This window comes from Lepisma saccharinum, chromosome 3 (assembly GCF_977018435.1).
Source record: "Lepisma saccharinum chromosome 3, izLepSacc3.1, whole genome shotgun sequence".
In the NCBI taxonomy this organism is placed as follows: Eukaryota; Metazoa; Arthropoda; class Insecta; order Zygentoma; family Lepismatidae; genus Lepisma; species Lepisma saccharinum.
The window spans coordinates 137,588,341-137,611,271 of NC_139231.1; the positions used below are offsets into that span (position 1 = coordinate 137,588,341).

At 40.3% G+C, this 22,931-nt stretch overlaps 1 protein-coding gene across 7 annotated transcripts in view; it reads left to right on the top strand.

Annotated features, from left to right (window-relative positions):
• The window catches only part of Eip74EF (Ecdysone-induced protein E74), a 776,515-nt gene extending 754,974 nt beyond the window's left edge, over positions 1-21,541 (top strand). For all 7 annotated transcript variants that reach the window (XM_083119484.1, XM_083119487.1, XM_083119488.1 and 4 more), the window contains 5 exons: positions 943-1,050; positions 1,747-1,887; positions 16,859-17,200; positions 18,038-18,230; positions 18,814-21,541. In XM_083119484.1, coding sequence (XP_082975610.1) covers positions 943-1,050; positions 1,747-1,887; positions 16,859-17,200; positions 18,038-18,230; positions 18,814-18,922 — 893 coding nt within the window. In that variant the 3' untranslated portion in view covers positions 18,923-21,541. The remainder of the gene's footprint in view (positions 1-942; positions 1,051-1,746; positions 1,888-16,858; positions 17,201-18,037; positions 18,231-18,813) is intronic.
• Positions 21,542-22,931: the final 1,390 nt, after the last annotated feature.

Below are 22,931 nucleotides of genomic sequence, written 5' to 3' on the forward strand. Positions count from 1 at the left end.
GGGAAATATTTTCTGGAGGGTGGCAGTCACAGTTAATATACATTCCTGAATACCATAAAGAAGTCTATATTTTAGCTAAAAGAGAATTTATTTATTCAGTTTGTCTGGTTGGCTGGGGGACCGTGCCCCCTCTCTAGCGTCGTCACTGTGTCTTAATTATAGTTTAAAATTGTGTTCATGTTAGACCACATTTAATTCCAGCAATGATTCTTTGGTTAAAATGTAGTATTCTTACTAGAAACACGTTCAGCTGCAATCATTTTTAGTTCATTACATAACGCACACTCACTTCAGATTATGTTTTCTATTCGTTGTTATTCAATATTTACCTCTTCTTACTTGCATGTGTTGTATCTCAACATTTAAAAACCTATTATTTATTGTTTACATGAAAATATGTGTCGTTAATGGGTAATTTATGTCTGGGTAACTGATCACAACATTTTAGGTTTTGCGTAACTTTCTGGTTTCGTTGCATTCCTTTCCGTGTAATTTTCAAAGTAGATTTCATAACTTCTGACCATAAGTTTATTTTCTTCTGATGTACTCATCGTTTTTCAATTCAGCAGACTCTAAAGTTTAGCAAATCGCTGCGAAAAGAAAGCGCACTTGACAATAATCATGTTTAAAAGAAAAGATAGAAAGAAACTAGACAATCTGTTCCAGTGGGGCATTACTAACCGCAATTAGGAATGCATTTTTGTTGGGAATTCAAACACATCTTGACCCTCGCAGAACTTTTTTGACTTGAAGTGTGCAAGAGTCTGCAGACAATCCTACTGACTTTTGAAGCTTATTCCTTGTTAGTACTTGCTGTAATTGTAGATTGTAATGTGTAAGGTATACGTCGCAGCGACACGTTTCGTATTTGGCTGGAAAGCGTCGCTGCTGACGTTCGTTGTCTCCGCCGATTTTTCAATTTTGCTTTCTCCTGTCTTGCAGGTTCTCTCCCGCCGAGCCCCGCCGACAGTGGCGTGTCCGACGTCGACAGCAGTAGCAGCGGTCACGCGTCGAACGACGAGATCAAATCTAGACTGCAACCCACTCCAGGTAAGGACTGCTCCATTTAACCATTTTTACTTTCCCTACGCCTCCGCAATCCGTCAACGTTGGTTTCCTTGCTTAATTTACTCTGGAAGCTGCCGTTGTTCTTACACGTGTCTCATGTTTAGAAAATGAAATTTTACTGCAAATTATATCCAAAAGATTGTCAATTTTCTCTACATTCTTAATTAACATTAACATGCCTGTTTTGTAATATTTCAGTGTTTATTAATAAAAATATACAATAAGAAATAAACATCCTGGAACCAAGATACTTCATAGAAGTAGTGCAAATGTCTTACTGATGTCATTTCTTAAAATACTACTTTCACAAATTCTTACATGAATGTCATCTTCAACTTTACTCTCCTTGTTGTCGGAGAACGTGTGACATACACGTGTTCAGAATTTATTTTTTATTCTTTTGATAACGGGAAATTTTAAATTTGTTATTTTTAAATTGTCACTAATATTTTGAGCGTTTCTTCTTGGTAGAAATCAAACACATCTATTGCGTTTGTTAGTCCCTTGCTTCCTTTACATATGCCATGCCAATGAAGAAAAAATTCAAGGTTTCCAGTCTTTATTTCATAACACATAACATCCAACAACCTCCCAGCTAATCCTAGCACACATTTTAAGGTATTTCTACTGATCATGCCATTCTGCATTGTGAAATATTCTTTTGTTTTTCCGTTACAGTTCCACCCCCACGTACACCTGACAGTCCAAGCCCTGGGCACTTAACGCATTCGCAGCTTCATAACTTTCTTCCACCCTATTACCCTGTTCCAGTGTCAAACAACGCAAGAAGTCAGCATTATATGGGGAGACCTAACAGTGGTGAGTACCAATGCACTTGAATTTTGACTATAATATTTTTCAGAAGCAAAATAATAAAATCCTGGTGTCGCTTGGGAAGATTCATCGTTGCTTTCCATCCGCAATTTATTCGCTGACGTAACGATGAATAAATATCACATTGTAACTGATAGGAATTAATGTTTGTCAGTTCAGTGGCAGTCAAAGATTACCGTGGTGTAGAATGTGCGGAGTCAATTCGATTGTTTTAGTTGTCAAGTTGTCAAGGTGGAAAGTATGCAGCACCCATAATCCACGTAGCAATGTCCGAGTTCAAGAGTGGAGTTTCCTGTGTTGGCGTTTACTTTCGAAAGTCTTAATTACGGCTAATCGGCAAGGGAGGAGTTCCTTTATGGCCCAAGAAAATGAACTGTGCAGGAGCCAAGGCCTCTTTTCTTAGCCTTAATCAGAACAATGACCAGGTCGATCAACTGTGTTTCCGGAGTTTTCCTTCCTTTTTGAGTCTACCAGGCTTCTGTCCATACATAGTTGCACGTAAATGACCCTCATTGCTTATTTTTCGCCACAAAGTTGTCCTGCAGTTCAGTTTTTCCCAGAGCGAAGGGGTTGTTTTTCTTACGTCCGTATTTTCGTGGAACTGAACATTGTTCGCCCGGCCCCCCGAAGAAAGGACGCCAACCAATAGAAGAATATTTTCGCTCCAATGCGGCTATATTTAGAAACGAACTCCTCAGGAAGGGTTCGCGTTGGGGTCACTTTCCCACGCCCCCTCGCCCAGTTTTCACTTTCAACAGTTTGTTTACCTGCGTTTCCTCCTAGGTGCTTGTTCTTTTCTCCACGTTGCACACTTTATCAGGAGTACAGATCTAAATTTGGGTCAGCCTTAACAATAAAGCGAATGGATTCTCGTGTTTGGGTCTTCACCTGTTGCGCCCCAACGAAGCTCACTGGGCGAGAGCAACACGCATCCTCCCCCCTTCTTTGTCTTTCTCAAGAATTCGACAAGAGGGTAGCGCTGGAGACTTCTCGGCATTGACGCTGTGTGGCGCTGGTGTCACGCTGTTTTGGATGCCCAGTTCTAAACCCTTTCTGTCCTGGGGAATTCATTTTTGACATGCCGTGGGAACAACGTTCTCTGTCAATATGTTACTGGGTTCACCAAATATTGCAGCTTTTATTATGTCACTCAGCACCTGGTTCAGTTTTTAAATGCAAGCTGCATCTTGTAGATCCCAGTCCATTTTTCATTCAACCTCTTTGTCGCGATTAACGTAGAAGGGAGACAACTATGAAAAATAACTAAATATATAAAAAGAAAAAAAGTGTCATGCAACGAAAGTGTTTCGTTACAGGACTTGCTGTTTTCGTGCTGGATAATCAAAAGTTCAAATAAACCCACCTTATGTTCAGATAGGCGTCCCCTTTGATTACAAGGCGACAGTTGCTGGGTTTTGACTTTTTCTTTCAATTCCACTTTAAGCACAGAAAGGCTAATCGGGATTGGACCTCCAATTTCTAAAGTGAGATGCCTCCACCGGGAATCGAACCCGGGATCCCTTGAGTTCAAGGCGACACGACAGTTATTGAGAAGGCCCTCGAGTTGGATAAGAAAAATAGGCTTTACGTAGGTTTGGAACAGTACATTCCAAGTACCTTATGCTCATTTGTTATACGTGATTAAAGCAAGGCAGTACAAATTCCATAAAAAGAGGTTTTATGCTATCGGCATACTCGATTGTGTATTACACGCATGCGGCCTGGGTTGAACATTTAAGGTTGAGCATGTATCGCAGCCGCGAGAAAATTGGCTGGCTCTTTTGAAAGCGCAGCCAATAGTTTAAAACTCATTATCGCCTCATTTGCGAACGAGCAATGTAGCTCAGAAAATGATTTCACCTGTTCCTCATGTTGCTGAAAGGAAATAGCGGGCGAGGAACGCGAAGTGGGTCAAGTTAGGCGGCGAACGGGAGACCGGAAGTGGGGAGAGCTTTTTGGTGAAATCCCGTCATTATGGAAGGAACCTGTGCATTGCAGCAAAGAGAGCGTGCTGCCAAGAAAATTAACTGTTTCGATTCTCTCCTCTCCCCTTCTCGTTGTTAAAACGTACACCTTCGGTTAACGTGTTTTCAGTCCACTGGCCCGAGAACATTTCAAGGCCACAAGAGGCTGAGGAGAGCGGCATCGATGCGGGGGGGCGCGCGCAGGAAGTAACAGCCGTTTTGCTGACGCACAACTTGATGTCGAGTGCGGGGCGTGCGTTCTCTCAACTTACCGGCAGCCGGTGGGGTTAAGCGCCCGATTCAAGGTCTTCATGGAGGAAATAGCGAAGCTGTTATACGTAGGAGGGAGGGAGGAGCAATTTCGATGAGGGGGAGGGGAGGGAATTGTGGTTGGGGAGGGGAAGCATGTACTTGAAGCGATAAACAAGAAACGAAGTAAAGTTGGTGTTTTTTTTTAAATAACAGTGTGTGTTTTTACATGGCATATATTTATATTATATACTATATGCGCGCGCGTGTGCAGAATGCTCCTGTGCTCTAGAAGATTTCTTTAAAATTCAAACAAGAAGCAACGTTTGTTTTTAAGTCGTAACCAAAGTAAAGGTGTATTTTAAAACTTGGGATAAAAATATATAAATGCTGCTTGATAAGAGTAAACCGTGAGTTATTTGGTTTGAAACCCATGCCAGGAATGCGTTCACATTGGCGGAGTGTTTAGCACAGCGCGCATGGATGTTTTTTGCGAGAGGCAATTTCATCATATCATCAGTCATCCTCATCTTCGCGATCAGCCAAAAGGGGCAGAAAAGCGAAGTAAAATAAACAAAATCAATCGTTCGTTGTTATAAACGTGATAGAGAAAGATGCTTGAAATTATATGCATTTTCCTTTGTGAAGCAATAAACCGTGGGAGGTTTTTGTGCATTCCCATTTATGCCTGATGAAAAACCACCAGCCAACTTCCGTTTTGTTTCCGTAAATACTGCTGAAAGCAATTTACCCACAAATAAATTCGCATAGCGTTTCCTGGTGGCTAGGAAGTTGCTGTATCTGGACTTTTTGTGCTGGAATAGACTGCGAAATGCAGCCTGTCCGGGTTCGACTTCCATTTGCGTTATTGCGGCGAAATAATGAGGAAGTTCGCAACACTGTAAAGGGAAGCATCGGCGCGCCGCGGACTGCGCAGCGACACTTGTCGTCGCTTGGGCTTGACCTTCAGCGAGCTTCGAAAGTCACTGTGTCGTTGAACCAGGCCAGGAAGGCAAAGACTTGCCAGACTCATCGCGGATCAGCTTTTGGCGTTGTTCGTCACGGTCCGTCCCTCGACAGGCGTTGCGGAACAATCCACGTGATCGCGGCTTCCGTGGCAGTGGTGCTAAGCGTACGGTGCTGTTACTGATGTTTGGTAACTTTCCCGTTTACTGCGTTGCGAATTTATCGTTATTTATCAAAAATAAACTTCTGCTCGCCACGGGAGTTGCGGCGTTATTCGTGCTGACGAGGCAGTCAGTCTTCGCTTCTCAAAGTCCGCAAGATATATTTTCCTGTTGTTACGTAAGATACTATTTTTACCGTAACCCTAGACAATTGGCACGAAATAGTGCTGTCATTATAACCGATCGCCTGATGTAAATCTTCTTTATGTTATGAAGTGCATTTCTAGGACTAGGTTTGAAGAATATCCCCCCGAAATCTTATCACAGTTATGCAATATGGAGCTAAAGTAGTGTTCGAGGTTCTGCTGCCTCAGTGGCCAACTTAAGGTATCCAAGGTTTCGGGTTCGAGTCCTGACGTGATTTGTTTTAGTCCCTTCGCAAATTTTATCTAATGATGCTTCTTATCGTCACAACTAGCGAAAAGTGGTAGAAAAGTTACACAAAACAAGAAAATTACAATGTTTAAAGCTCTTAACTATTCAAACTGGTGTTACGGTTGCGTAAACACACGTTACAATAAGGCATGCAGATTATTGCCGCATCGTTACTGTTGTACTGTTATTGAAATTATAATGTAAATGCTATTTTATTAAAGGTAGCGTCTCCAGTAGGCATTTCTAATGATTTTTCACGCATACAAAATATTTCAAAAGAAACTGGCGCTCTTTCCCTGCACCTCGCAGCATGTTTCCAACGTTGACAGATGGCACCACTGGTGGAGCGTGGGCGCGTGCGTTTCTATCACCACCAGACAAACAAGTGTCTCGCAAAGCTCATCTGCCCACTGAGCCCTGTGCACCTCCACCGATTTTCCATTGCCCAATCGGAGCTTCCTTTCTCTCTCCCCCCCTCCCACACCATCGAATGTGTGCTGTCAATTGTTTTCCGGTTCAACGTGCACACGCTAACTTCCTCTGGGATTGGACTTCTTGCGGGATTGATTGTAATTGAATTGCATCCATTACTTCCCCTGCATAGCAAAACTATTAACTGTACAGTTATGTAAAATGAAACTAATCCGTGATACACTCCTGTTCAGATAAAGTAGCGTACTTCTACTGTTAATTTCTATAAAGTGTGGGCAAGGGTGTACAATCACACCTGTGACGGCCAAGCTGCTTTTGGGTGACGAGTGAACCCGCAGCGTGTCTCATCGCCGATACCAACCGGTTACATGACTAAAGACGTTGAGAAAGGGATGGAAGTCAAGGTGAATGGAGTGTGAAACAAATTTTCGTTTGTTGTTCGTGTAATGTAAGCCAAAAATTTAAAATATTTTCATGTTGGGTCTTGGGAAATCATTGTCACATTAACTTTTAAAATTATTGCTGTCATAATTCAGTGAGTACAATGTTAACATTTCGTAAATTTTTCATTTTTAGTGGAAATAACATAATTCTACTACTTGAATTTTTTGCACATTTTGTAAGGTGGGACAGTGAAAGTATGTGCCACTTTTTCGGAACAGGAAATGTACAGTCCACGGCAAAGATAATGGTAGGCAAATTGTCCACCGCTATTTTCACTACTTTTTTATTCTACATCCTGTGTTGTTTTAAGGAATGAAACTATGTTGGGTCGAAGCAGACATTGTTGTCTTTATTTCAATTCATTGTCATCACATTGTGGAATTCATACCGAATGAAGATGGTGGTAGGCAATTCGCCTCCTGTTTCTTTCCCCGTTGGGTGTACATGAAGGGGAAAAAATTGAACGAAAAAGGGAAATTTTGCACATTTAAAAGGGAAATTATACCTTCTGGTTGTGGCAACACTGATTTTACATCGCTTTCCTATCTCTTATAGTGGCTAATCGCGAGGATGAGGATACAGGTCAGGACTCGAACCCTGAACCTTCGGTGGCGAGATCGGCACATTCGAACACTCAGCGCGCTTGGCCACCGAAGAGACGGCTTGCTGATAAATGATTTTAATGTGCGAGTACCGTATTCCCAACGAAAAAACTAAATTTGTTCCATTTCGATGTCAATAATAATAACAACGAGAACTATTTGCGAACCTACACACAAATTTCCTATCTGGTACAGTATTGATTGGGCAAGTAAAGTGTTATTTAATCATATGTTTGTTATTTGCTGGTTACATCAACTGCTTTTCTTGCATAATGTTTTGCCTACTCGGCTTTTATGTTGATCTTCAATCCGAAACATTGATCAAAACAGGAAATAATGGGAAATACTCCCGCTGTTTCGGCTAAAACTTATCAGTCGATGCTTCTTGTCCTTCGTCAGCCAGTACTGATCCACTGAACGGGAGGGGAGGGGGTAATCTGTCAATGGGCAGTGGATACAGTTATTCGCAGCTTGTTTATATAACGCCCATAATGCAAGTTGGAACGAGTATTTTTGTTTTAGAACTATACATGATTGCGTCTTTAGTGTGTGCTAGATTTTAATATACGTGAATCCCCCCCTCGTCTACAAAGCTGGTTAACGTGGCTCATTGTCAGCTCGTTACACGCGGGAAGCATCGTTTATTACGCACCCAAGCTTGTTGTACGGTTCCCAAGCGCCGAACGAACAACAGACAACTTTCGCTGCTACGTAGGGAAATTTAGGTCAAGAATGGTGCGCTATGGAGAGATCACTATCGACAGGAGATTGCCTGCTCTCGAAAATACCCGGCATGCCTTGTTTCGATCAACGGATGTTTCGTAACCCAGCATGGAAGGTTTTTCGGTAACGGAGGAAAGATTTCGTAACGATCCATTTCTGTTTTATTTTTAACTCTCACGTCTTTTTGTCGGCCCTTTTTATGGGATGTGAAAAATGTGCGAAATTAGTGATTAGTATGCATAATTTTTAAGGTATATAAACCGACAAGGTAGGCTAGATGTTCTAGTGGCTGCATCAGTTTCCCGAACTTGTGACTTACTATCGGACTTGGAGGAACTAAACCTCGCGACAGGTTAACCTTGCAGCAACTTTTCGCATATATAGACCCAAAAGAGCGCGCAGAAAATAGTTCCGCTTCAATACTGAGGATTTTCTCACTGTCTGTGATATGAACAGCTTGGCGGTTAAGGAGAGACTGGCACGGGGATGCTGAGTGCAGTTTTAGAGTGGATTGATACATAAAACCTGCTGCAAACTTAACCTGTCGCGGGGTATAGCTATTGGCAGGGAAAGGAACCACGTGATCTGCTTATGCAACTGCAAGTTGCTTCTTTTGACTGGACGAAATAGTAAGGCAAAACTTCGTGTTGAACTTGCCTCAACAAAAAACGGTCGGTTTGAACTACCGCTCTACCGTTTCTAGCCTTAATTATAAAAATGAATCGGACTGAAAGTGCTAATTGTCGCATAATTGCTAATGTGATGCCCCCGCTATATTTTGATTAAATTAATATAAAATGATGGGAAAACTGCTACGAATCAGTGCTAGCGCGATAATTGCATGAACAATATAAACAAATTTCCTTTTATTTCCTCAAGAGTTACTTTTGCAAAAATAACTTTATGACGGTAAAAAAAAAAATAAATGTAAACCCGAACTTTGGAAGTCCGTTTGGAAACATCAGCGGGCGTGTCTATTGCAACACTGCCGCATGTCTGTGGCTGCCTCATTTCCTCTCTCTCGAGTTTTCGCGTTGCATCCGGGTACAGCAGCACCACGTAGCGGCCGGGAGGCGAATTACAGCCAGGTGGAGAACAAAGAGGTTTGTGGATGTGACTGACCAGTCCAAGGCCAGTCGGGGGAATCGTTTGACTGCAGGGGTGGTTGGATTAGGGAGGAAGAGGAGGAGGGGGGAGGAATTCTCACACTTCCTTTCCATGCACAAGCGCCACCTTTATATCTGTCGCTTTTCATTTTCTGTACCCTTCTCCTAGGATTGTAAATTGGTTTTATTACAACCATGGAAGATGGAATATTTCTACCGTATTATTCATTATCAGATAATTAATTCTTCGATTCCTCGTGGTTGGCATTAGAAATAATAAGTAGCCTTCCTTATCAGTTACACATGCATTTATCCTCGATCATTTATTCATTTGTTACGAAAATAAGTGTGGTAAGTATTCTCTCACGTTCGGTTGCGTACTACACAGAAGCCAAAATTAAGAAAAATATTCCTTTTGTTTCTAAAAAAAAGAGCATATTTTTAGAAGAGTTGGAGTAGTTACTACTATCAGTAACAGATTACTCTTATTAGATAACTTACGGGTTACCTAGTCACACAGCACAAACTGCAACTGAACCATATACACATACGCTACATACACTCGCCATCTTATGTGTATAAACACAACGTCAGTTACAATGCCATTCCTTACTTATAGGAAATCGAGTTTTGTTGTACTCGTATTGAATAAATTGGTACTTTCTGAATTTAGCAAGATAACAGAAGTCGTGGGTTACTACGTTGCTTCCAAACTCCGTTTCTATGAGCTAGGTCTACATTATGCTAGGGTGATCGGAACTGAATACAGTTAAAAGTCGGATACGAACCACTGTGCAGTATACCTCTACAGGGCGTCGAACCCGAGGTCCCTTGGTTACTATTTTTCTCTTATCATTTCCTCACTGAAGCCCCTATCTCGCCACACAATTGTGGCGGGTTCAAATCCTGGCCTGCGCATGGATGTTTCGGAGTGTCCATTCATCAATTTCATCACATCTTCGCAAATTAGCCAAAAGTGGCACAAAAAGCGAAGTAAAAATAAAGCAAATTAAATTATAAAGAAAATATTAGATGGAAATATAGTGGAACATTCAACACAAACTTTGGAAATATGAAAGTTTTCCGTGACAACAATTTCTATAGTTTTTTTTTTCTGAGCATCTGGCATTTACATTTGGCGCAATATAATGTAAAATCCTTTTAAAGTATGTAGTTTCCAAATCAACGGAATACGCTCGAAAAGCCTCTGGAATGGGAACTTCCAGTTTGAGCGATTACAACGATAGCATTATGAACGTGCAGGAGCTAGTATGGGCATGCAGTGATGTGAAACCATCGCCGGTGCAAGGGAAAAGCAGCTTCTTCGTTCCTGACAAACTGGTTGGGCAAGAGGCGCTCAGGGCTGCTCGCTCACAAGTAGCACGATAACCCACTTGCACAGCCAAGCACGACTTCGGCCAAGTAAGACAGTGAAACCGAGACTGGCTTTTTCTCGTCGCCTTCCCTCTCTCCCCTCCTCTGTCACTCTCTCGTTTCCTCTTGATCTCGTTTGAGAATTTCTACGTTTTCCCTTCGATTCGAAACTCGCCATATTGCTTTCGATGTTCCGGCCAGTTTCGTTTCGTCTAACCGCACTGCCCATGGGAGGAGAGTTTATTGCTCGGGGCTTCTCAACATGTATAAACTTACATGATTAACAAACTACACATTAGAAATAAGTCCGATTTTGGCGCCTTAGCTCTTTAGGTTAATCGTGATGGTGGTGAATTGATGAAATAAGAACAAACCTTTTCCCAGGTTCTGAACGTAAGATCAGTGGGTCATCAGTGTTTTTTGTATTGACTTCTGTTCTGTGGGCAGAATATTTTGACATTTATTTGTCTCCTAATGCTCCTGAAAGTTTAGATCTCCAGTTGAAATTCTATAAATTGTGGTTTGGTTAACGCAGTGGTAGAGCAATGGCGCAGCAAGACTTTCTCGTGTGGGTGGGTCACTGGATGGCTTTCGAATATTAGGGTTGGCCCCATCATCAAATAAAAATGAATTTTGATATTCACATTGCTATTATGTAATACAAGCAAGGAATACGAAGTTCAAATGCAGTAAAAATCACAAAATCAAATGTTGCATGGAAGCTGTGTTAAACGTTTAAGTTCGCACCTCTATGGTCAAGAGGTTAGTGGAGTGATCTCCGAAACTACATACCTTGGGTTCGAATCTTCTAAGGTTTCGATCATATTAATCATTATATTTATACTTGCACATTGTTTTTATCGCCAAATCTGGCAATTACATTCTTGGCGCCGCCCCTATGGGAAAGAAAACCTCTGAAATCTATCACAACGAATTGGCACGTGTCAAAATAAAGTTAAATTTGAAAGAATCAAGTTATAAAAACTTGGCAAAGAGATAAATTGCTTGGAATTATTTTTCCTTATTTAGCGCGAGTGGGACGTTGAGGTAAGAGAAGGAATTAAAAGGGTGTCGCAACTCCTACAGAATAGTCTGATGACATGAGAACAATGGAACAGAAAGAACGGCCAACGTATTCAGGCATCTACCGTTCCTTTTTTAAAAAAAAATAAGACACACGATATATTCGAACAAGTATTTTCCGTAGTCGGATGAAAAATCACCGTTACGGAACACCATTGTCACCGAATCCTGCACAATCAAATTTGCGACTCGAAGGCCAGTGAAGTGTTAAAAGGGAGTAACGGAAGATTCCACAGCGGATGGCCAAGACAGAAAGGGGCCTGTGCCCGCGGCGCATTGTCGTTTGCACCCAGCTGCAATCGGAACAGCTGATAAGGTCTTTTTGGAAGAGGAAGTGACAGCCACTGCACTTCTCGCGGCGGCTGCAAACTTCGATCCTTTGTTCGCGACTGCAGTTCCTGCATTGAAGAGCCTTCCTCTCCACCTTCCGCAGGTACTCCTCATTACCATACGGGCGCAAAACTTCTCTCGCCGAGCTTTTCTCACAAAGACGCAGTTCGATTCGTGGGGACGAGGAAGAAGAAACGATGCCAATGACCAGGAAACGGAAAAAAGCTCACTCAAAGGGGAATACCGAGATGAGAGTGTGCGTGTTGAAAAAGCTTGACCTTGATGCAGGCAATGCGACAGCTGTTATTGGTTCCTGCGTCGTGACGGGAAAAGTCACGTGGTACCACTGGTCGCCTCTCGTTTTCACTCGATCGCCCGTTAATTTTCATTGTTTTTTTCCCGCTGGTATTTGGACAACTTCCGTTTGCTTTCCAGTGGATTGCGTGGGACAATATTGCGAGAGTCGTATCGTATTATATTTCTTGCTATCAGAGCCTATCCACTGCATTCGCTTGCGTTTTCCGTAATCCCTGCTGCCCTTGAAGGAACCTCTGGTTGTCACTCGAAAGAATAACTAATGCATACGTTTATAGTATAACGAAATATTTAATCCGGGAAAATGACATATTTATATTTAAGACTATCGCAGCGTGTAGATGGTGAAAGGGGTACCGCTGCCGTCAGTGGCGGCGATTGGATCCCAAAACTAAGGGGTCAAGGACATTTGCATTTCCTTAGTAGATTAGGTTTAGTATAGTGCAAGGTCAAAAGTGAGGGTAAACTGCCCCCACGCTCCCCTACTCGCCGCCACTGGCTGCCGTTAATGGTTCTCCTGTTTCCCGAAACAAAATACCATGTTGATTAGTGAATCCATATTCAAGCCAGAAGCCCGACATGTGCGGTGGTCTGTTATGATTAGAAGGCACAATTATCTCCTGTAATTAGCAGGATATTGAGCAAATGTTTAACGTTAGAGGATCGTAACGGTATTGTTTACATGCCCAAATGCAGGTTGATGGTTTATTGGTTGAAGCCAAAAATGCATTATTGATATGCTCGTGCCACGTAAGTTTGCCCCCATTTCTGGAAATATCTGAAGGAAAGGAAACGTGAACCGTTTCGAATCGAGGCCATTCGTTGTACCCCCGAGCAAACATTAATGTTTTGTTTTCGGCGGAAGTGGCTGCTTTCGTTTTCTCTACAAACATCCTTTCTCCGCATTAACAAGTGTGTACCTGCCAATCGTTTTCTTGTAGCTGTGCATGCTCACCGTCGGTTCGCGCGAAAGTGGTTCCAGCGGCCATCTTTATTCAGTGCATTATATTGCGGTGTCCCTCGGAAGGGGGAAAGGAGAGGAACGTGGCCTCGGGGAGTCGAACGAAGACGCGGGGGGAAAGTTTTATTGCGGGTTCTGGAGGAAGAGTGGAGGGGGCCAAGAATGGAGAACTCTGGGCGGAGCGGAAATGGGCTGGACTTGCCGCGAGCCTCACTGCAGATCAGTGACACCATCCCGCTGGCCTTGAACCTCTTCGTAGACAGCACGGCTCGTCACGGATCGGTTGGTAACAGGAAGCGTTTATTGCTGGCGTACATTAACAATGGCCGGAGCCGTCATACGAAAGCACAAAATAAGTTCAGGAGGTTTTTCGACGAGATAGGGGAAGATAATGGTCTGCTGCCTGATAGCGTTGTTTGTTCCGCCTTTGCGCTTCTGGTGAAGGATTAGAAAAGATAGCTACGTTTGACGTAATTGCATGCACGCAACTTAAACAAACAGCACACTCGCGTTACTTAGTGTTGTGGCACTTCGTTTCTGTATACAGCATGTTTGTTTGCAAACAACAGTCACAATATTTCCCTTACCGATGGGTAGATTCCAATGCAACAATTCGAACAGATTTTAACGGAATTTATGGGCCGCGGTAGCTCAGTCGTTAGGGCGTCTGACTACCATGCGAGAGATCCGGATTCGATCCTCAGCAGGGATAACCGGGATTTTTTCCGCATCTTTTCAAGCGGCTCCGGCGCCCTCCCACCGTCGTATAAAGTGGGTACCTGGAGAAAACTCGAGGGTAAAGGCAGCCAGGGGCGTGATGCTGATCACATCACCCACATTCAGCCTTCATGGCGTGGTGCAAAGCACAGGGGAGCTTATAATGTATGATTTCGAAGTCGAAATTGCCAGCAAACTCTTAATTCAAGCCAGTTAAAACCAGAGAGGACTCTTCCCCTCTCCAGTGCGTACTGCTTAGCTTATACCAGAATTATTTGCATAAATTAAGCGGACGTCCTTTAATTCTGGTAAAGAAACCTAGAGCTCACGCAATTTTCTAGAACCGTACAGCTTGTGCAATGTAGATTTGCCTGCCATCTGTTGGCGGCTAGTCGAGTTAAATCGAGAACAGGACGAGGAAATTGCGAAATCTTTTATTTCGCTGTTGAATTCTATGTCCGTTGTAAAGTGTATTCTGAAGTTCTTTTACGTAAGCGAATAAATCGCGGCCGTTATATTTTGCGCCTGAGTGAGTTTCGAATTTAGAATCCCTTTCCGTTCTGCCTTCCCTTTTCGCTTGCAGATTAGATCAACCTGTTTCCTTCGTGTCGCATTCGAGAGTCAGGGGGAGGTTGTAAAACTTTCGCTTCCTACGATAATTATTTCTCCCAGACGGGGAAAAAGAAAAGAACAACACCGTGCATTCCCTCCCCCTCCCCTCTATCGCTTCCTAACGAGGCCTAAAAACCATCCGTGTATGAATTAAGCAACGTTGCCAGGTCTCGCGGCGAAAGATTCTCGTCGGCAATCTTGTGGATGCGAGGATCTTTCTTCTCGCTCTCGCTGCGTCTGCGGTTGACGGGTGGGCGTCGGAGGGAGGGGGTTGCCTAGACTTGGCAGCGCAGCATGTTTGGTCGCGCGCCGGCGAGCCGTGATTGGCGGAGAGGTGGTTCAAGGCTGAACCTGTTCGGTTGTTGACTCTCGGGCCGCTTCCTGTTGAGCCATCGTCAATCACCGGAACAAGCGACATGACAACCGACAGAGCCACCTGAATCGCAAGAAAAATAGCCCTATCGCGAGAATCTTGAAGAATATTTTCGTTAATCTTGGGCAACCTACGCTCTTTGCATACACGTTAAGCCCGTTTCGTCACGGACGATTCCTGGCTGGCAGTATTCGTGCGTTTTCTATACAACTGCGCATTGTTCTATCGGAAGAGAATGGTAAAACCACCATGAAGTCGATTGTATACTTCCGCTTGAAACAGACCAGTGCTACAATGAATCGTGGTCATTGCCTGAGAAGTGCATTATAGATATGTTTGAGAAACTGGCACTTTTATGGTTTTTGAAAGACAATGCACACAAAGTCTGAGAAATGCATACTCCAAGATTGCGGATGCAATTATTGAGCACAAGGGCACATTCGCACATGATTCCTAATCGCTAATTTTTGCGCATCGAAATGTTGCTAATAACTGTAATTTCTCAACACAAAACTATTTTACCATTACCAATGTTCCGTGTTCGTTTATAAATCGTATAAAACCGCGTGATACGAAATGTTGCTAAAAACAAAATGTTATGTTTGTCTTGCTTCACAGGACAATTACAGTCTTGACACTATTATTATTAGGTATTACTCATTTACCTTTCACTTGGTACGTAATCTGAAATTGTTTTTATCACTTTTATTTTTGCACACTCTAAAATTGTTCCTGAAGTTACGCTGCAATACAACTATTTGGGCACCAGTGCCTCCTCCAATAGTGTAGTGGCTAATGATATCGGCGTGTAATGAAGGAGTGTAGAGTTCGATTCCTGATGGAGTGGTTCGAATTCTACTTTGAACAAGCATATTCCTTCCAACAACTTTGCCAACTTTTTCTGGTATACGCTGACGTTGTTGCAAAGCATTACTTTTTTGCTTAACGTAGGCATAACAATGCACAATGTAACCTAACCAACGGAGCGAATTAGCCCAGGACTTTCAGTTGTGCATTAGCCTAAATGAAAACTAAAATTCTCGAAACCGTGCGACATGCACCGACGAGCTGGGTGCGCGACTGTGAAAATGGTGGAGTGAGTCACTCAGCCAGTGAGGCGAAGTTGCTGTTTCCGGTAACAAAGCCCGAGATAGTGAACGAGCGAGAGAAGGAAAAAGTAGTTCCACATAAAAATGTGTAATTGGTATCCGGTTGTCATGCTGCGACTTCACTTTGTTTTTGCTGAGTCAGTAAGTTGGAGGTACACTTGCCATTTCGGTTACTACAAGATAGACTACATTCCGATCAGTTGCAAATGCCCAAGGCTGTTTTAAACCTGTTGGACACATACATACATAAACACGTTTTCTTCAACGAATGAAGTACGTTTGTTTTGATACACTTTTCTGTTATTGCGTGAGCATAATATTCAAATAAGGTAAATTTTATGTATACAAGTAGATATCCCAACACGCAAGAAAATAAGTCAAATAAATAAATGATACCAATTCACACACACAGTAATCTGATGGTTTCTACATTGCTATAGTCAACTTGAATCTACAAAATACTAGGCATGCTACCGAGAACACTGTTCCCGTTTGCACCCAAATCGTCAACTTATCTTCCACGTGTCTTGTGTTGTATCTTGTCTATGTGAGTTGAGATTGTCATATTACCGTTTTAATCCCCATCTTTGGGATTAGCCAGAATGGCAGAAAAGCGAAGTGCAATGAAATAAATTAATCACTCAAGAACCTTGTATCTAGTTTGTTCCAGCAATCTGTGATTTCAAACATTGAACAATCTGGTTGTGAACTAAATGCATCACTTCGTAATTTACCATTTTTTTTTGTGTTAAACTTATTGTGTTTCGTTCGGCTTTCAAATGGTTTTGGTTGATAAGTTTCTGTTGTTGTCCATCGTATATTGTAACCCACAATTGCATGTGTGGCATTGATAAGCCTGAAATAAGTAAGTTCGTGATGCGATACTATTAACTTTCAAGATAAATGAGACATCTGCTCTATGCTTTTAGGAATTAAAAACAGCATAAAAACTGTTATTCCATTCCTAGATTGATTGAAACTTCTTTTCCGTTCCTTCCAGTGCCCGATGGATATGGTGGTTACATGGTAGTACAACAGCAGCAGCAGCACCACCAACACAGCTATCCCGATCCTCAACCCCTACGTCCACAGAACCAACAGGGCTATCCACATCCAGCGTTGGGCGTATCCTCGTCGACAGCCTCTCTGCTGGGCCATGGGCATCCACAGAGGTCTGCAGTCCCAACGTCGGTCATTCAGGCAGCGTCCAGTAACAGTCCGACGTCCAGCTGTGGAGACGACCTCTACATGTTCGAGCTTGGATTCCAGCCGAGAATTAAGAAGAAGATCAAAAAGCCCAAGAGTGGTGAAGGTGGCACCGTCAAGAGGAAGAGCCGAGAAGGTAAGCAGAGTCTTCAATAGTTTTCGTTTACCGCTTTTTTTTTTAATTTAAATTTGATTTAATTAAATATGAGTACATTTTAACATTTTCTCAGCTAGTTTACTTATGTACGCCTTTCATTGTAGAAGTATATTATTACTGAATATTGCTCTTGTGAAAAATTTCGCACTTTTTGAATGCTTTTGAAACAGTTTTATTTGTTCATTTTTAACGTTGACTTCACATCTCCTTTACATGAAGAGTATGACATAATATACTGCAGTAAGCTTTACTCAGCCTTTGTAATACAATTTCCACCTTACACTCAAAGGTAGAATCAGGGTTAGTGTTTCAAACGTTATGAAGAAATAATGAACCGGCAGACAAGCCACTGACTATAAAATTTTAAACGTTCTTGCAATCTTGTTTGAATTGAATTAGGTTATTTTGTCACTTTTCTGCCTCCTTTGGCTGATCGAGAAGGTGAGGAAGCAGGACTTCCATTCATTCATTCCTTAAATTCAAAATGGTTCAATTTTGCAAGTAAAAATAAGAATATGTGATGCCAATTGACATTTTTACATGCATACATTTTTTCAGTAAAGTTCCACATGCTAAACTATAATGATTATGTAAAGTTTTCATTAATGTTACTTATTGTTGGAAAACATTTCCCTCTCATGGTGGAGTAGGTATCATAACAAGGTTTGAATCCGTAGTAAGGTATATGAGCCAACAGCTGATTGTGCTTATTTATTTATCTATTCACCATACACCTTATATACATAGAAGTCACAAGAAGTAATTTATAGTATGATATAATGTATTAAATATTTGTGTTTTTGTTGTCTCTTATAGGTTCAACAACTTACCTATGGGAATTCCTGCTCAAGCTTCTCCAAGATAGGGAGTATTGTCCTCGCTACATCAAGTGGACCAACAGGGAGAAGGGGATCTTTAAACTTGTTGATTCCAAAGCTGTTTCCAGGCTGTGGGGCCTACACAAAAACAAACCAGACATGAACTATGAAACTATGGGACGAGCTCTCAGGTACTTATCAAGATTTAATAAAAATATAATAGATTTAAAAGATTTTAGAACTCAATAGTAGTAAAGATGTTCTCACTATCTCAGGATTGTTCTCTAAATATTTTTTAATAAATACTACCTCAAACAGAAAAACACTCAAAATTGCACCACCAAAAGTTAATAATATTTGAGTGTAAAATATTTTGTATGTTGACCCAAATACTATGAGACCTTAGCAGAATTTACTTTCTACTTTTAAATTATACTTTACTTTATATAAACAATAAAATTTCTTATTGTTGCATTAATTATTATTGGAAATAGTGTTTCACAAAATTCTGGAATTGCAAAACCTATGGTGGTGTATACAGATTGTAATTATCTATGGAACATTAGTTAAAGCCATTAGTTAACCAAAGCTAGTTAAAGTAGATAGCCATTATTTATCAGGATTAAAACTCAAAAGATTTGGTTATATTTGATAACAGATCGTCTAAATTTTAAACTATAGTAAAGTATCCAGAATCGCGGCATTTGGTTTGAACACAAATAATGAAATCGTACTGTAAACTTGAAAGTAAATTTTGTACGTCTTTTCTTGCAGGTACTATTACCAGAGAGGCATCTTGGCAAAAGTAGATGGTCAGCGACTTGTGTACCAGTTTGTCGATGTGCCGAAGGACATAGTGGAGATAGACTGTAGTGGAGCGTGATGAGACGTCGCATCACTCCTGATGTAAATATTTTTTTTTTCTGTGGCTGTACATATCGACGTACTGATGTTCTTTCACAATTTGATGTAAGAGAGAACTGTAATTTTGGAGGCATGGCAAAGCAGTACAAGTGACTGATAAACTGTAGAGGAAACTTTAACCTTTAAAAGGTTAGATCAGTTAGTGGCCGTGCCTTCTGACTTTCAAAATCGACCATGTCCATGGACTCAAAAAATGTACTAAGGTGCATGAGTACTGGAGGCCAGTACATGACCAATGGTGGCGGCATATTTTTTGATGTGTGTGTGTGTTTGGGCAGGGTGCATGGAAGGGGCAGCCGACACACCCTCTACTCTTCTATATGTACAAAGTGAGTGGCTTGTGCAATTACCGGGAGGGGCGAACCTCTGTAAACGCCTTGAACACCAGTTAACATATTGACAAGTTTAATTTTTTTATTGAAAAATATAAAAATCCCCGGACAGGGCTTTTAAGAAAACATTTTGTGAATTCAAGTTAAGATCTCAGGAACTGATATATATATTTGCAAATTCAAAAAAAACAAAGGAAGTGTTTTGTCCTTATGAAGGCGCATCAAGAGAGTAAACACGGAATTAAAACTGGAGGGAACCGATCAACTAAATTAAAAAAACAAAAAAAAACAAGTGGTCCAATGTAGACAACTACGTAGTAACAGAAAAAGGAGAATTCATACATGTAATCAAATGTATTTGTATGCAAATCTTTTAAATGAATATAATCTTGTAATTTATTTATTTTATTATAAGATCAGCTCTAGGTGTAAGGTCTCCTGTACTACAAACAGAAAGGCCATAACGGTTGTGCCGAGTATGGGTTAAAATACAGAGGGGGATATAATGGAATGTTGGTTTATGAAGAAGGATACTTGACAATCATAGATATAAGATCATTCTGATACCAGTGCTTTTTACTTAAAACATATAATTTCCTTAGGTACTTGTTTCTGGATTTCAGATTTTTTTTTAAAGAACCTAAGTACCAGTAACTTTTTATGATGGGTTTCTCTCTCTTCTTCTCTCTTTAGAACAACTCATATCATTTTTCAGTATACTTTTGACAACCTTGATCTACTAGGAGTTGGTTGCACCTGTAGTGAATGAGAAAGTACTTAACTGTATTACATATTCTTATTAGGAGTTTGGATTTATCTTTGTTCATAAAGTCAGGATTTGAGGTATTATTTAATTGGAATGCAAATTACTTTTCAAGCTGAGAGATATTTTTGTTAGACGTGTAGTTGAAAAGCAGTTGCGTATATATACATATATATAAATAGATATACATACACACAAACACCTATATTATCGTTGATGAAGAATAATAATTTGTTCTTTCCCTAAATCCTTGAATTAAATGTTGATGCATGTAGCATAATTTCGTGCTAGAAATGTATGTTCTTTTTTTTTAATGAAAAAATGACTGTGATTTCCTGTTTCAATTTAGCATTTGCACGTCCATGTCACTGTTAATGCTACGATTTTTGGTAATGCTGTTCTTGTGATCAACAAAGTCTTTAAGAAGATATTGTAAATCTAATAAGGTAGAAAAAAGAATTCTTAATCTCTGTGATCTTTTTGAGATGTATAGTCATACATATTTCTGTAGAGACAAAGAAACACTTGCATGTAAAAAGATGTGAAGAAGCCTTGTCTTATCAATTCACTTGGAATTGAACTTTGTATTCAGAATTTGAACAAAGAACAACAACTTGGTGCTTGATACTACACGTCCAATTCTGTATTCTGTGGCCCAAAAGTTATACAGTCGTATTAATATTAAAAAAACTGATCAATGTGTACAAAGTTAAAATGTAATTTGATAAGAGACATGTGAAAGACATTGAGCCATCTATTGAAAGTATTGTAAAGACAATTTCATGGGTCTTATACAAGGAGGCATTATGTATTTCTCTTCTAAACACTTTATATAGAAAAGACTTAAGTAAGTTTAAGATAATTCCATTTTTCAAGATTTGCTAATTGGTATTATATAGGTTCTACATGAAAATCTTCAAGAGCCTGTTTTTACGTAGGAATGTATGTACCTTTAAGTGTTAGCTACATAAACATGTAGGCCCTATATGTATGCAAGAAAATGCAAAAAGTACATTATTTTCTACAAGAAATTATTCATTACACAATATATTCTGTGCAGTGCCTCAAATTTGTTTACAGTAGGGTAGATTTCACTCGAGTAAAATCGTGGTCCAACTGTCCAGGGTAGTCTAAAGGGCCACAGGGATGTGGAGAAGGAAGGAGTTTTTGCGGGTTTTTGGACATTGTGTACTTGGTACACGTTAGCATACTGTAAAAGAAAAATGAAGACGAGAATACTTTCTATTATATAAAAAAAAAGAAGTAACAATAATGAATCTGTACTAAAACACAAATCAGATGTTGCTGATATTTTCTTACACAATTGTGCATTGTAAATAGTTGCATTTAAGTAAAACAAAAACAACAAAAAAAGCCTGTTTATGTACTGTAGACATTGTTCTATGATATACATGTTATACTCAATTATGGAGTTTAAATGGAACTTTTACATGATGTGAAATAAATATTATCACAAAATCTATTTGCATATATTTTTCTTGTCACTACCTGCCTATGTAGATTTTCTTTTAGTAGAATATCAGTGTAAATATTCATTTTGATTGGTTTGGTTTATTTTACTTTTGGGTAATCATGAAGATGAGGATGAGTGATGAAGCACACTAACAAAGAGGGGCCTCCCTGATGGTATAGTTGTAATGTTGTGCCTTTTAATCAATAGGGTTCTGGGTTTGATACCCGGTGCAGGCACATAGTGGTTCAGATCAAACTTTAAACTGTAGGTTCAGTCCCAATTAGCTTCTCTATGCATAAAGTCGACTTGAAACAAACAAACAAAGATCACCCATGCCCAAGATGGAATTCGAAGCTGGATAACAGGATCACGAAACCACTGATCGAGAGCTCTAAGGTTCTAACAGGAAACTAAAATAAGGAGATATTCAACATCTCGGTAACTAAGAGAACTATTAAGGATAAATCTTGGTGAACTGATGGACTGACTAAATAGAAGCTGAGGGCAATATAAAGTAAGTCACTCAATCTGTTGGCCATGAAAGACAACAATCAAAGTAGTGTATTTCAACAGCAGGGCAGCAGCCCCTAGCAGGCAATCACATCAATTGCACCAGGCTGTGAGAGATACTTCTGCAACAGTTTTTTCTCCAACCAATATCAAATTATTAATATAGTTAGTTTTCAGAACATAATATATCATATAGTCATCGATTTACAAATTAGTATTAATTGCAGTTTTTTCACTGTTCAAAATGCAACATGCCAATGAAAGTCAGAACATGCTACAAGACTTCATTGAATCTGGTGGTTAACAACTCATTTAAACCTAATTTTATATTTGTGAACAAGCCCAGATGGCATAATTTACTTATTGATATTTAATTTCAAGGGTCTGTATTTATTATTGTGTAATGTTAAAAATATAAAGCAAAATTTGTTAGGATCGGGCATAGACTTTTTTAAAAAAGAAAATACTCGGCCATGGTCTCACGAAGGTCGAGAACCACTGACTACAGTGATCTGCTGATCTCTCTGAAAGTATTAAATGTGAAACTGAAATTTTCTGAACAGTTAAAGATCCTGCAAATCCAAATTTAAGACAACCTTTTTTTAAAACTCCCGTCTGTCCATCTATTTATAAAATACATAATTCCATTAACACCTTAGTTTTCGTAAACCAAGAAATTTAAAAAAAATCAACCCACTCTTCCCATGTATTGCAAATCTGGAAAGTAGATCCATGGTTTATGAGTTTAGTGATCTGTGCCTTATAAGTTTTTTTTTACATGTATTCCCAGATATAGGATCACACTTGAAGTAATGGTAATTAAATTGCTTAGTTCTTTGTTGAAAGTTACATAATTTTGATCGAATTCATATTACGAGATTTTAGGCAT